The 12,455-nt window shown below is 47.8% G+C and overlaps 1 protein-coding gene across 1 annotated transcript in view; it reads right to left on the minus strand.

Annotated features, from left to right (window-relative positions):
- Positions 1-573: 573 nt before the first annotated feature.
- The window catches only part of auts2a (activator of transcription and developmental regulator AUTS2 a), a gene marked incomplete at its 5' end in the record, with an annotated part of 735,797 nt that continues 723,915 nt past the window's right edge, over positions 574-12,455 (minus strand). The window contains 9 exons of the mRNA XM_083645781.1: positions 574-3,316; positions 3,430-3,670; positions 4,230-4,313; positions 4,440-4,520; positions 7,289-7,430; positions 8,515-8,586; positions 9,279-9,308; positions 10,017-10,088; positions 10,286-10,381. Coding sequence (XP_083501907.1) covers positions 2,038-3,316; positions 3,430-3,670; positions 4,230-4,313; positions 4,440-4,520; positions 7,289-7,430; positions 8,515-8,586; positions 9,279-9,308; positions 10,017-10,088; positions 10,286-10,381 — 2,097 coding nt within the window. The 3' untranslated portion in view covers positions 574-2,037. The remainder of the gene's footprint in view (positions 3,317-3,429; positions 3,671-4,229; positions 4,314-4,439; positions 4,521-7,288; positions 7,431-8,514; positions 8,587-9,278; positions 9,309-10,016; positions 10,089-10,285; positions 10,382-12,455) is intronic.

A 12,455-nucleotide genomic window follows, 5' to 3' on the forward strand; every position in this document is an offset into this window, starting at 1 on the left:
TAAGCACTTTAATAACAACAGTCATCATCATCATCATTATACCTTTACTTACAGCCATTAAGGACATGTTGTTCCAAGTATTTGTATTTCCTTGCAGTTTGGCACCCTCTCCTGGTCAGAAGCTTGAACTAACATACCCTGCACAGAAAATGATGTGGCATTCACTTGTGATGGAGGCACACAGGCAACACACATAACGTTTCTTTTAACTAGCTTAATGATTCCAAGCACATTTTAGTATGGACGTGTTGGCTCTTCAGTGAAATGAACAAATGTCATCGAGGGACTTGGAAATGACTGAAGTGGCGACACAACTGTATGAATTGACTAAATCCTTAAGTCTTATTTTGTTGAACTGTACAATTAGTAGCACCTAAATACATTATGTTACAGCTGAGCAGGTTGTGTGTTCATTTATACTTTGTACCCACAGTAGTTTATTCTCCATGCATGTTATTTGGAGATTCTGTATATATACTTAGCGTAGACCTATCGAATATAGCTATAGCCTGTTCTATGCATAAAGTATTTACTCACTTCAGGATCAAACAGGATAAAAGCCCATAGACAAGGTTAGTACACATTTTTTAATAACATGGCACAATTGACATAACACAAGTTTAAATGAGGAGCATGCTGAAGATTCAGTCGCTTCGGTTTTTTCTCATTTTTGTACATAATCTAGAAAGACTTAATTTCCCCCCGTAACATGGTAAACAGCAAAAAAAAGGGTTTCTCATTTAACAATCTTTTTGCAATACGCGTTGACTAACCACTATGGCTCCGCTGGACATTTTTAATGTTGGATTAAAAAACACTGCACGACATGATCTCACAGAGTTTGAAGCGCACAACTAAACCTTCAGTGGACTACTAAAATAGATCTCTGCTCATTAGAAACAAACTGTCCATAAGTTTAGATTTGCTTTTTTCGTCTTTTGATTCTGTAGGTACAACAACTTAGGATAGCACTTTAACACACTGTCTGACCAACAGAACCTATTTCCAAAACACGTACTTTACACTCCTTCCATAGGGCAAATGTGCTGTCATGGTCTTTAATGGGCTGCATTCTCTCCAGAACAAGACTGGAAAAGAATAGAAGAAGAAGAAAAAACTTCACTTTTGTGCTGCTGACTTCCTACATTTAAAATCCTCTGAAATGCAATACTTGCATTAACTATTTCAAGGATTGTCGCCACAATAGATCATTTTTAAGAGAGAGAGAGAGAAAACACAATACCTTCTAGGTACTTTCACTTTGTATACTATCATTGGCACCAAATAGTTCTCTGTGAACCCTGTGTGGAGCAGTTAAAGCTTGCATCAGCCATAGTGGACCAAATGTTTGTGGCGTTGTGGAGAGAATACAGCTCAGTCCGTTGTTGGTACAAAGTCGGTTGTGGTGAGAAGGCCAGCTTTCAGAAAGGGAGCCCAGACGCTTGTTGCATAGTTGAATGTGGGGTTGGTGGTTTCTGGTGCTTAATGTGTGTTTCTGGTGTTAATCAGCTGTGTCAACCCAAACAAAAAAAACAGAAAAAAAGAGAAAAAAACAGAAAAGAAATTAGCAAAAAGCACATTCTGAATCACCTCCTAAATACTCCTCTATTTACATTTGTTCAAAGTAAAGCTTTCAAAAAACCCTTTTGCATATTTTGTACCTTGACGTGTATCCATACGGAGTGAGCACAGCGACTGTACACATGATCTACACTCTCGGCTGTCTGTCAGTGCTGAAGTACCTGTACATTCCTTCCATTTACTCCATACTCCTTCACTATACAGGAGAAAAAATGCACACAAAAAGCAGGAGCAAACTGGGGGGGAAAAACATCTTTGAAAAATCATCTTTTTTTATGTTTTCGTTCCATGATTACGGTCTCTTTGTAGTTTTGTACAAAAAACAATTCATGGTGTGGGCGTGTTCCGGCACCACATAAGTTATTCACAGCTATGTTACAGTCTTGCTTTGCCCAAGGCTAAGTGCTTGGTGTGAGTTCAGTGTTAGTGAGGCACAGGGCTGCGGAGGCCGCGGAGTCACCGTGCCTCGATGTCTTTGTGGGCGTGCGAGTTGGGCCTGTCTCTGATATCTGTGGCGTGGGGGGTAGTCCGTCTGGGCGAGCCGGGCCGGGCGCCCAGCGTGGGGATGAGGGGGGGTGGCGCCGAGAGAGAGGCCGTGGGCGGAGTTTTGTTCAGGAGGCCGTTCTGGTGAGCAGCGGCCGCGGCGGCTACTGCCGCCGCAGGGCTGACCCTGGGGTAGTGCATGCTGGGCAGTCCGGGGACCATGAGGCCCTGGGCGGGGTGGGGCAGGTGTCCGTCCAGGACTGGGTGGTGCATGGCGGGGTGCAGGCGCCCGTGCTCGTAGTCCTCTCTGAGCATGTGCAGACGCTCGCGCTCCTCTAGCTGAGCGCGCTCCTGCTCCCTCCTCTGCTCCAGGCCCAGGGCGTGGGCGTGGGCGTGGGCGTGGGCGTGGGCGTGGGCGTGGGCGTGCTCGCGGTTGAAGTCGTGCGGCTCGCGCTCCCGGTACGAGCGCTCCGCCTCATAGAGCCGCGGTCCCGCCAGCCGGTGCAGGGGGTCGTTCCTCAGCAGCAGGTCCCTGGCAAGAGGGTCCCGCCTGTGGATGTCCAGCCCCCGGTAAGGGTCTCGCATGGGGTCCCAGTGAAAGGCCGGGTAGGGAAACCTCTCGGCCCCCGGGATGGGGCTGATGCCCATGAAGGGCGCCACCATTCGAGTTCTCTCCAGCCCGCTGATGCTGTTGATGGGGTGGACGCCTGCCATGCCCATGCCCATTGGCATGGGCATGGAGGAGGGCGGATGCAGGTTGGACGTGGGGGGTGCCTGGGTGGGGTGCTCCACCCGCTCCACTGCCCCCTCCACCTCCTCCTTCCTCTCCTCCTTCACCTTCACCTCACTGTTCTTCTTGTGGTGGTCGTAGGACAGCTCTCCCTTCTTCTCCAGGACCTCTCTGCTCAGGCTGCCGTTGGGGCGGTCCAGGCTGGTCTGACGGATGTAGGGCGAGGGCGTCCCCCTGCTGGGCGCTTTGTCCTCCGGTGCCCGGCCGTCGTGGATGACAGGTGTGTTGTCCTTGTCGCCGTGCTGGCCCTCTTTCAGCTTGTGCTCGTCCGTGCCGTTGTCCTTCCAGAAGTCGGGGTGCTCCCTCTCCCGCTCTTTGGCCTTGTTGTCCTTGTCCCTCAGCGGCTCCCCGGAGGTGGGGTGGTTCCTGTGGTGCTCGGGGGCCCGGCTGTGGCCCAGGAGGCTGATGGAATTGACGGGGACCGGTGACGGATGGCTCGAGTGGCGCTTTTCTACGGAGTCCCTGGAAGCACACAGAAAATAAATGTCTTTGGAACTGTGTCAACACCTCCCTAATACTTTCTCATATGCAAAGATCTTAAGAAGAAATGTCTTTGGAACTGTGTCAACACCTACCTGTCCTTGTCGTCTTTACCGACTGAGGAGTCGCGCTTGTCCGAGTCGCGGTCTCTCTCGTGCGAGCTGACCGAGGCGCTCCTCTCCGAGTCTCCGGGCTTCAGCCAGGGCGGCGGCGTGGGGAAGGAGGGCGGCGTGCGATGCAGTCGGTTCCACGGCTCCTGGTGGCCGCTGTTGTTGCCGTTGTTGAAGTGCTGCGGTACGTTGGGGCCGTCTTTATGGCCGAAGACCGAGTTCGGCGCTGTGAGGGATTCAACACGTGGAAACAAAACGGGGGACGCAAGTTAAATGTGTATCTCGCTACCGAGGCGACGTCATCACAGCACCCAGACAACCTCCATGAAATTGGATTTTGCGATCACAATAATTAATCAAAATTTAACCAATCTCCACAATATTTGCGGGGGCTTGCAATTTTTCAAAATTCCCGCGATTTCTATGCAAAAAGGGCAAAAAACGTCAACTTGCAATTTTTGCCAGTTTCTGCAATTTTACCACCAAAGAAATCACATAAAGTTTACGCTAACTGCATTACAATTTTTGAGAAAAGTTGCCATTAGGTAGTAGTTAGAAAGAAAGAAAAAAATCCCTCAACTTGCAAACTTTGCCAGTTGCTGCAATTTTATTGCAAAAAACAAAAAACTTAGCAAATTGCATTGCAATTTTTGAGAAAAGCCACTGCAAAATCAAACACTTTTGATCACAACAATCACACATAAAAATCCAGGAGGGACTGAATAGATGTAACAAATATTCCTGTGCTCCTAAAACGATCACGCATGCCGGAGGTTGAAACTCACTTAGTGCAGGATTTCCCAGTCCACCGAAGGCTGACGAACTGAGGGCGCCCAGTCCTCCAAATGACACAGGCCTCCCGAAAGGCTCTGGAAGGAGACAGGACGCGTTAACATGCGTTAACACACGACTTCACCCGCCTGTGTGGCCGTTACAGAGCAGTACCGTCCGGAGAAGAGCTTCACTGAACTCAGTATGGTTCGTGGTGCTCTTACCTAAGTGAGATGCCGGGTTGAGGAAGTTCCCGGGATGGTGGGGTGGATGGCCGAACGGACCCGCCGATGGGTGTGTCGGACCTGATGAGGGAGAGACAGCAGGTATCAGAGAAACCATCAACCAGCCACTACATATCACATCTTGGTCAAATAATCCCACTACCTCCTCCTGAACTGAGCTGACCCCCCCCCCCCCCCCCCCTCCCCCCTCCACTGACTCTTATCTAATTTAATGCCTGTTTAACTTGGACTGTAAATTCATGCAAATTCACTGCTTATTTAACGCCTATATAACTCAGACTATAGATTTAATGTCAATTCAATGTAAACTTATATTTAACTCGGACTGTAAATTCATGTAAATTCACTGCCTATAGAGAGCCGCAGGGATGACATATTTTTGTAGGCTGAATGCGGAAGTCCCGAACTTCCTGGTTCTTCGCTGTTTCTGTCTATGGGATTTTTGAATGGGTTTTTGGCGCGATGCTTCAAATAAGGTCTGTGGGCAACGCAAGTTTAATCAAACGCGAACCAAGGTTCAGCGGGATAATCTTCACACATGAGGACCACTTTCATGAGTTTTGAAGCGTAACTGCGAGCCCTAGAGGTAAAAAGCTTGTGCTAAGCTAATCCAGAACTACACACAGTGTCGCATAGGCGTCCACGCATTGATTGCGAGAGAAAGAATTTCCGCATTCACTCGTGATGACGTATAATATCCGCGTCGACATTGTAGTCTCATTTAGCCGTTTGCTAGCTAGCCACCCTTTTTTTTTTTTTTTTTTTTTTTTTTTATATTTTATTTAGCAATTTAGATTTTTTAGAACACAGAAAAACAAACCAAAAACAAACACAGATACAGTAAAAGAAAAGAAAGAAAAAACATACATACACTAGTACCACCAGTTACAGCTTGTAAATATACATAAATTATGCTTGCAAACATATATACATATATACAAATGAGTGGGATCCCACGCGAGGGAGGAAGACCGGCCGGGCGAGTCACCCATCACCCCTAACCTCGTCAAGGTAGGCCAGAAACGGGTCCCAAATAGTTTGAAATCTCCCAGGTGAGTTGGTCCTCAAGAACCTGAGTCTCTCCATTCGTATGATGGAGATCATGTCCGCCAACCACAACTGAAAACAGGGTGGAGTGGGGGACTTCCATTTCTGCAGAATGAGTTTCTTGGCAACAATTGTCCCCTGTGACAGAGACTGCTGCACAGCTGTAGGGAAGTTCAGAGAGGACTCCGAGCAGCCGAAGATGGCGAGTTCTGCCTCCGGCTGAAGGGTTATTTTGTAGGCCTTAGAGTACCAATCAAATATTTTGGCCCAAAATCCGGTCAGTAAAGGGCACGACCAAAAGGCATGAGACAGAGTGCCCTCCGACACCCGACACCTGTCACACAGTGGTGAGACAGACGAGTAAATCTTGTGCAATTTCTGCTTCGAATAGTGAAGACGGTGAGTAACTTTAAATTGGATCAGCTGGTGTCTACTATTAACTGAGCCGAGTTGTATCATAGACAGACTCCTATCCCATATAATGTCAGACAAGTCAATGCCAAGTTCCCCCTGCTAGCCACCCTTTTAACGGCACATAAAAGCTTCAAAACTCATAAAAGTGGTCTTCATGTGTGAAGATGATGTTACTAAACACTGGTTCGCGTTTGATTAAGCCAGCATTGCCCAGAGAGATTATTAGAAGCATCGCGCCAAAAACCCATTCAAAACTCCCATAGGTGAAAACTGTGAAGAACCAGGGCTGTTAGCATCGATGATTTCCGGACTCGTTACTGCGGCTCTCTATTTAACGTCTATTTAACTCAGACTGTAAATTGCATGTAAATTCAATGTAAATTCATATTTATTATCCAGGGAACACTCCTCCACTCATGTACATATTGTGTATATATATTTGATTTGATTGCACTTGCAACATTGTGATTGTCTTTTAGTTATCTTTCCTACTTCTTCTTCTCTGTATATTGACCTGACCGCTATTATATGCTGCATACAGACACTAAGACAAATTCCTCCTATGTAACTTGCATACTGTGGCAATAAAAGTGATTCTGATTCTGATAATACCTGCTAAGAATTCAGATAGGGTTAGAATTTCCAAACCTAGTAAATTTCCAAACCTTCTGCCATTCCTGGCCCATCAGTTTGACATTTATGTAGACAAGAGATGTAGTCCTCTGTGTTAAAAATAGCTCACTATGTGGACTCCCCTGTGTTAAAAATAGCTCACTATGTGGAGTCCCCCGTGTTAAAAATAGCTCACTATGTGGACTCCCCTGTGTTAAAAATAGCTCACTATGTGGACTCCCCTGTGTTAAAAATAGCTCACTATGTGGACTCCCCTGTGTTAAAAATAGCTCACGATGTGGACTCCTCCATGTTAAAAATAGCTCACTATGTGGACTCCTCCATGTTAAAAATAGCTCACGATGTGGACTCCTCCATGTTAAAAATAGCTCACTATGTGGACTCCCCTGTGTTAAAAATAGCTCACTATGTGGACTCCCCTGTGTTCAAAATAGCTCACTATGTGGACTCCCCTGTGTTAAAAATAGCTCACTATGTGGACTCCCCTGTGTTCAAAATAGCTCACTATGTGGACTCCCCTGTGTTCAAAATAGCTCACTATGTGGACTCCCCTGTGTTAAAAATAGCTCACTATGTGGACTCCCCTGTGTTCAAAATAGCTCACTATGTGGACTCCCCTGTGTTCAAAATAGCTCACTATGTGGACAGAGTGATCGACTGGTGTTGCATGTAGAAAGGTATCTGCACTGCCTATCAATCAACCCTTGTGCCTGTCAGCTGTGACACGCGCTCACCTGCGGCGGAGAAGAGCGTGGCGGGTCGCGCCAAGTCGTGGGGGTGATGGATGGCGCCGAAGAGGCTGGGGCCTGGAGGGCGACTCAGGAACTCGGGCTTGAGGCCGAAGTCCAGCTTGTGAGGGTCGACCTGCATCTGCTGCTGGAAGATGCCAAACCCAGAGAGAGACACATGTAAAACTAGCCTAGGTAAACCCAGCCCCCACGTGACCTGCTCTCTCAGTTCCCAGTCACATAGTGACTGAGAACAGGTCTGAGAGCAGGTCACGTGGGGGATGGGTTTACCCAGGCTAATGTAAAACCACTCTGCACACCATGGAAACAAGTCACTTCCTTCCTACACCTTTTCTTAAATCAAATTCAAGCACTTTTCAAACATTTCCAAGGTGCATTTCCAAGCTTCTCCAGGAGCTTACGACTGTGGTAAATTTGTCATCACATTAGATGATAGTTATTGTGCTATAAACAACCAAAATTAGGTTTTGTGTCTGCATTCTACAGATGGGAGACACAACAAAGTTTCAAGTTTCAAAATGTGTCACCAACCTAGCCATTCACTATGATAGTACGGTAATGCAAATTTAAGCAGCTTCAAGCACTGCATTCAATATCCTAGCACTTTTCACACCTTGAAAATACCATATTAAAATTCAAGCATTTTCAAGGATTTCCAGCACCTGTACAAACCCTGAGGCCAGCTTTTCAGGCGTTCAGCTCATACTCTTATCCAAAGTGAAAATAATTGTGTGAGCACCAGGGCCTGTGTGAGCACCAGGGCCTGTGTGAGCACCAGGGCCTGTGTGAGCACCAGGGCCTGTGTGAGCACCAGGGCCTGTGTGAGCACCAGGGCCTGTGTTAGCACCAGGGCCTGTGTTAGCACCAGGGCCTGTGTTAGCACCAGGGCCTGTGTGAGCACCAGGGCCTGTGTTAGCACCAGGGCCTGTGTGAGCACCAGGGCCTGTGTGAGCACCAGGGCCTGTGTGAGCACCAGGGCCTGTGTGAGCACCAGGGCCTGTGTGAGCACCAGGGCCTGTGTGAGCACCAGGGCCTGTGTGAGCACCAGGGCCTGTGTGAGCACCAGGGCCTGTGTGAGCACCAGGGCCTGTGTTAGCACCAGGGCCTGTGTGAGCACCAGGGCCTGTGTGAGCACCAGGGCCTGTGTGAGCACCAGGGCCTGTGTGAGCACCAGGGCCTGTGTGAGCACCAGGGCCCGCATGAATCCTCACCTTTACTTTCTGTTGGTGGTGGTAAATCTGCCAGGCGATATGGACATGCATGGCACACCACTTCCCCGGTTTCTGCACATGCAAGACAAAATCAACATTGTCACCACCTTACTTTTTAATGTGCTACCACCCGCTCACCATCAATAAATCATTACTATATTCATTTTTGTTACGTTAGTATAATTACTGCAAACAAACCAGACCATTGCCAAGAAGACTGGCACCCTCTACAAGCATCTATACTGCATTTGATCCAAAACTGGGTCCGATTTCATGGGAATGGGAATCTGCTGGATTGCTTTGATCCATGGTCTCATTTGTTTACAGCAATTAAGCCAAGGTATGATATGGTCCACTATAGTGATTTAGGAATGTGGTACAGTAGGTATGATATGGTCCACTATGGTGATTTAGGAATGTGGTAGTAGGGGAGATTCAAAAGGTCTTGTTTGAAAGCATGTAACCAGCCAGACAGTCAGGCATCGCCTGGCTACCGCGTGTCTCACAACACTACTTCCATGTGCAGATTGAATTAATTACATTAGCCAGTCTGCTAGCAGGACCACTATAAAGCATCATGGAAATTATGAGTTGTGTTGTAATGTGTGTGTGTGTGTGTGTGTGTGTGTGTGTGTGTGTGTGTGTGTGTGTGTGTGTGTGTGTGTGTGTGTGTGTGTGTGTGTGTGTGCGTGTATGTGTGTGTGTCTGTTGGGGGGGGGGGGGGGGGTGTGTGGCTAAGTGACAACAGTGAAGGAAACACTCACCCTGAGAATGGGCCGAAACGGATCTGTTAGCTACAGGAGAGAGAGCGAGAGAGACACACACACACACACAGACAGGCAGACAGACAGACAGACAGACAGACAGACAGACAGACAGAGACACACAGTTATTTGCTATCAATCAAGCACTTCTAATTAACCTCCATGCATGGCATTCATTATTGACTAAATTGAAATGTTCAAATTTCTCTTTAAAATCAAGCATGGCGGGAGTAATTAACACACGGGCGTTTGTTAAAAAAAGTTGTGTGTTGGTGCGTATGTGCCCTTACCCTGGGGTCCTTCTGCAAGAGTGTGTGTGTGTGTGCTGGTGTGCGGGGGCCCTTACCCTGGGGTCCTTCTGTAACAGTGTGTGTGTGTGTGTGTGTGTGTGTGTGTGTGTGTGTGTGTGTGTGTGTGTGTGTGTGTGTGTGTGTGTGTGTGTGTGTTGGTGTGCGGGGGCCCTTACCCTGGGGTCCTTCTGTAACAGTGTGTGTGTGTGTGTGTGTGTGTGTGTGTGTGTGTGTGTGTGTGTGTGTGTGTGTGTGTTGGTGTGCGGGGGCCCTTACCCCGGGGTCCTTCTGTAACAGTGTGTGTGTGTGTGTGTGTGTGTGTGTGTGTGTGTGTGTGGTGTGCGGGGGCCCTTACCCTGGGGTCCTTCTGTAAGAGTGTGTGTGTGTGTGTGTGTGTGTGTGTGTGTGTGTGTGTGTGTGTGTGTGTTGGTGTGCGGGGGGCCCTTACCCTGGGGTCCTTCTGTAAGAGTGTGTGTGGGACGGCTCCAGGTCTCGTGGACACATCCAGTGGATTAGAGGTCTGGAGTGCAAGAGATAGAACAAAAACATCAACCATGTTTTTTCTTCTTCTTCGGTTTTTCAGTTTGAGGTTCAGACTCAGAATCAGAGATGAGACGGGCGGAGTTCGTTTCTGACAGCACAGTCTATCGTTCTGAACCACTCCCTGATCCGAGCGTCAGAGCGGGAGCGTGTTGTGTCGACGTGTTGTTGTCTCACCTTGGGCTGAAAGGCGCCCTGCAGCGAACCAAAGGGCCCGGTGGGGGGGATGACGGGCGGGAGACCAGACATGGCCGGTGGGTAGGAGTGGAAGAGCTGAGGGAGAGAGGGAGAAGAGGAGAGAGAGAGAGGAGGCGTGAGGATGGCTTGGTAGGTGGCGAGGTACAGGACAACAGCTGCATGCGATGTGCGGAACGTAGCAGGCTGCGCTGAAGGATGGCAGCCTGCAGCCACTGCTGACGAGCCGTCAGCAGTGGCCTTTTACAGGATTGTTTCGATGGGAAAGTTACAAATCTCACTGTCCACACGTTTCACAAACTGCAGTTTTAAAATAAAAACTCTGAAACACACTCCTGTGATATGAAAAGGAGCTTGTTGCAGAACGAGCAAAACAGACAAAGCAATTTCTTGAAGCTTCCCTGAAACTCTTTCATAGAGAAATAAGAATGTTGTGCATAATTGCTCTCGTCACTCACACTAGCTTCAGTGGAAGTAAGGAATTCATTCGTATGCTGAATTGGGAGGTGCAGGTGCTTCACCTTAAACACGGGTGGTGCAACTCCACCCTGTCTGCTCCGTGGGTTCCCAGCTTTTGAGGTTATACTGCATCTTGTGCATCATGTTTTAGTCACAAGTCACAGTCTTTGGTTCAGGCTAATTGCTATTATAATGACAGCAAGCGCAATTAAGAGATTAAAACAAACTAAGGACATTCCGCAAATAGCAATTAAGAGATTAAAACAAACTCAGAACATTGTGCAAATAGTATTTGACCTGCGTTTGGTCTGAATACCATTATGAAAATTGATGCTGCACAGTCCTCTCAGCTCTGAGTGACAGGCATTGTGTACGACAGCTGAATAGCCTGACAGTCATTGAAGGTCAATTCTTGAAGAGAAACACTTGTGCACGCACACATACACGTACTGTATATGCTACAACAACAGAGAATGATGTGTCTGAAACTTTCAGCAAGTGGGTATAGGTTAGCGTTAGCCTGGTAAGTTATCCTGATCACGTGAACTCACATTCTGTTTCCTTCTGTGGGTCAGTCTATCCTCCGGTCCACCCCCAGCCATTTCCAGAAATTGCAGTGCACGGACCAATCAGGGACCTGCCTCGTAGTTGACAACGTAACCGGCCAATCAGGGACGCCGCTGGCAAAACAGTATGGTGCCTCCCAAAGCAGCGAGTGGTAACGTTAACGTTAGTAAACACAGCCATAACGTGCCGTTATCGCCAATTGGATTTGGATTGGATTTGGCAACGCTGATTGGCAGAAGGCGTTGTCTGTCAAAGGCATGTAGTCCCACCCACTGAAATCACTGTGGACGGCTCGGAGGCCATACTGATCCGCAGTAGGAAACAGAATGTGAGATCACGTGATCATCGGTATGCTTTACCAGGCCAGGTATTCACCTTATGTAGACGAGACAGTCTGGCTTTACCAGGCTAGGTATTCACCTTATGTAGACGAGACAGTCTGGCTTTACCAGGCTAGGTATTCACCTTATGTAGACGAGACAGTCTGGCTTTACCAGGCTAGGTATTCACCTTATGTAGACGAGACAGTCTGGCTTGAGAGACTAACAGGAAGTGTAAACACAATGGGAAGTTCTGATTGCGTTTACACTTCCTGTGACTCATAAACCTAGTCTGACTCCTATGCGAGTCAAACTAAAGTTTGACCAGGTGAGTCAGACTAGTTTGTGCAGGCAAAAAAAACAGCTGGCGTTTTGAACAGGAAGTCGTGACACAATGGGTCAAGTGGGCGGGGCTACATAAGGTGAATAGGAGAGCTGGGTACCAAAGTCCCCTTCAGTGAGTAATAATAAGGACAAAGCCATGCCTGTTAGCAGACACATACAAATGAAGTGTAATAAGCAATAACACAATCTCCTCTGAAATGCAGCTCCTGCATCTTCCTTTCTACACACAGCGTTCATCTCTATGCACAACAAGTTCACCACTACATGCACATACAATGCATCTTGTGCTACAACACCTAAGGATGCAGCATTGTTACATTCATCACAGAACTTCCTGGGTCTGTAGGGTGAAATTATACAGCTAGGATGCTTACAGTATGCATTAAGAAGCGGATGAGCGATGGCATGGAATCTACCGTTCACGCGCTCACGCACGCGCACACACACACACACACACACAC

The sequence above is a fragment of the Poromitra crassiceps genome (genome assembly GCF_964638095.1).
Source record: "Poromitra crassiceps genome assembly, chromosome: 1".
NCBI lineage: Eukaryota > Metazoa > Chordata > Actinopteri > Beryciformes > Melamphaidae > Poromitra > Poromitra crassiceps.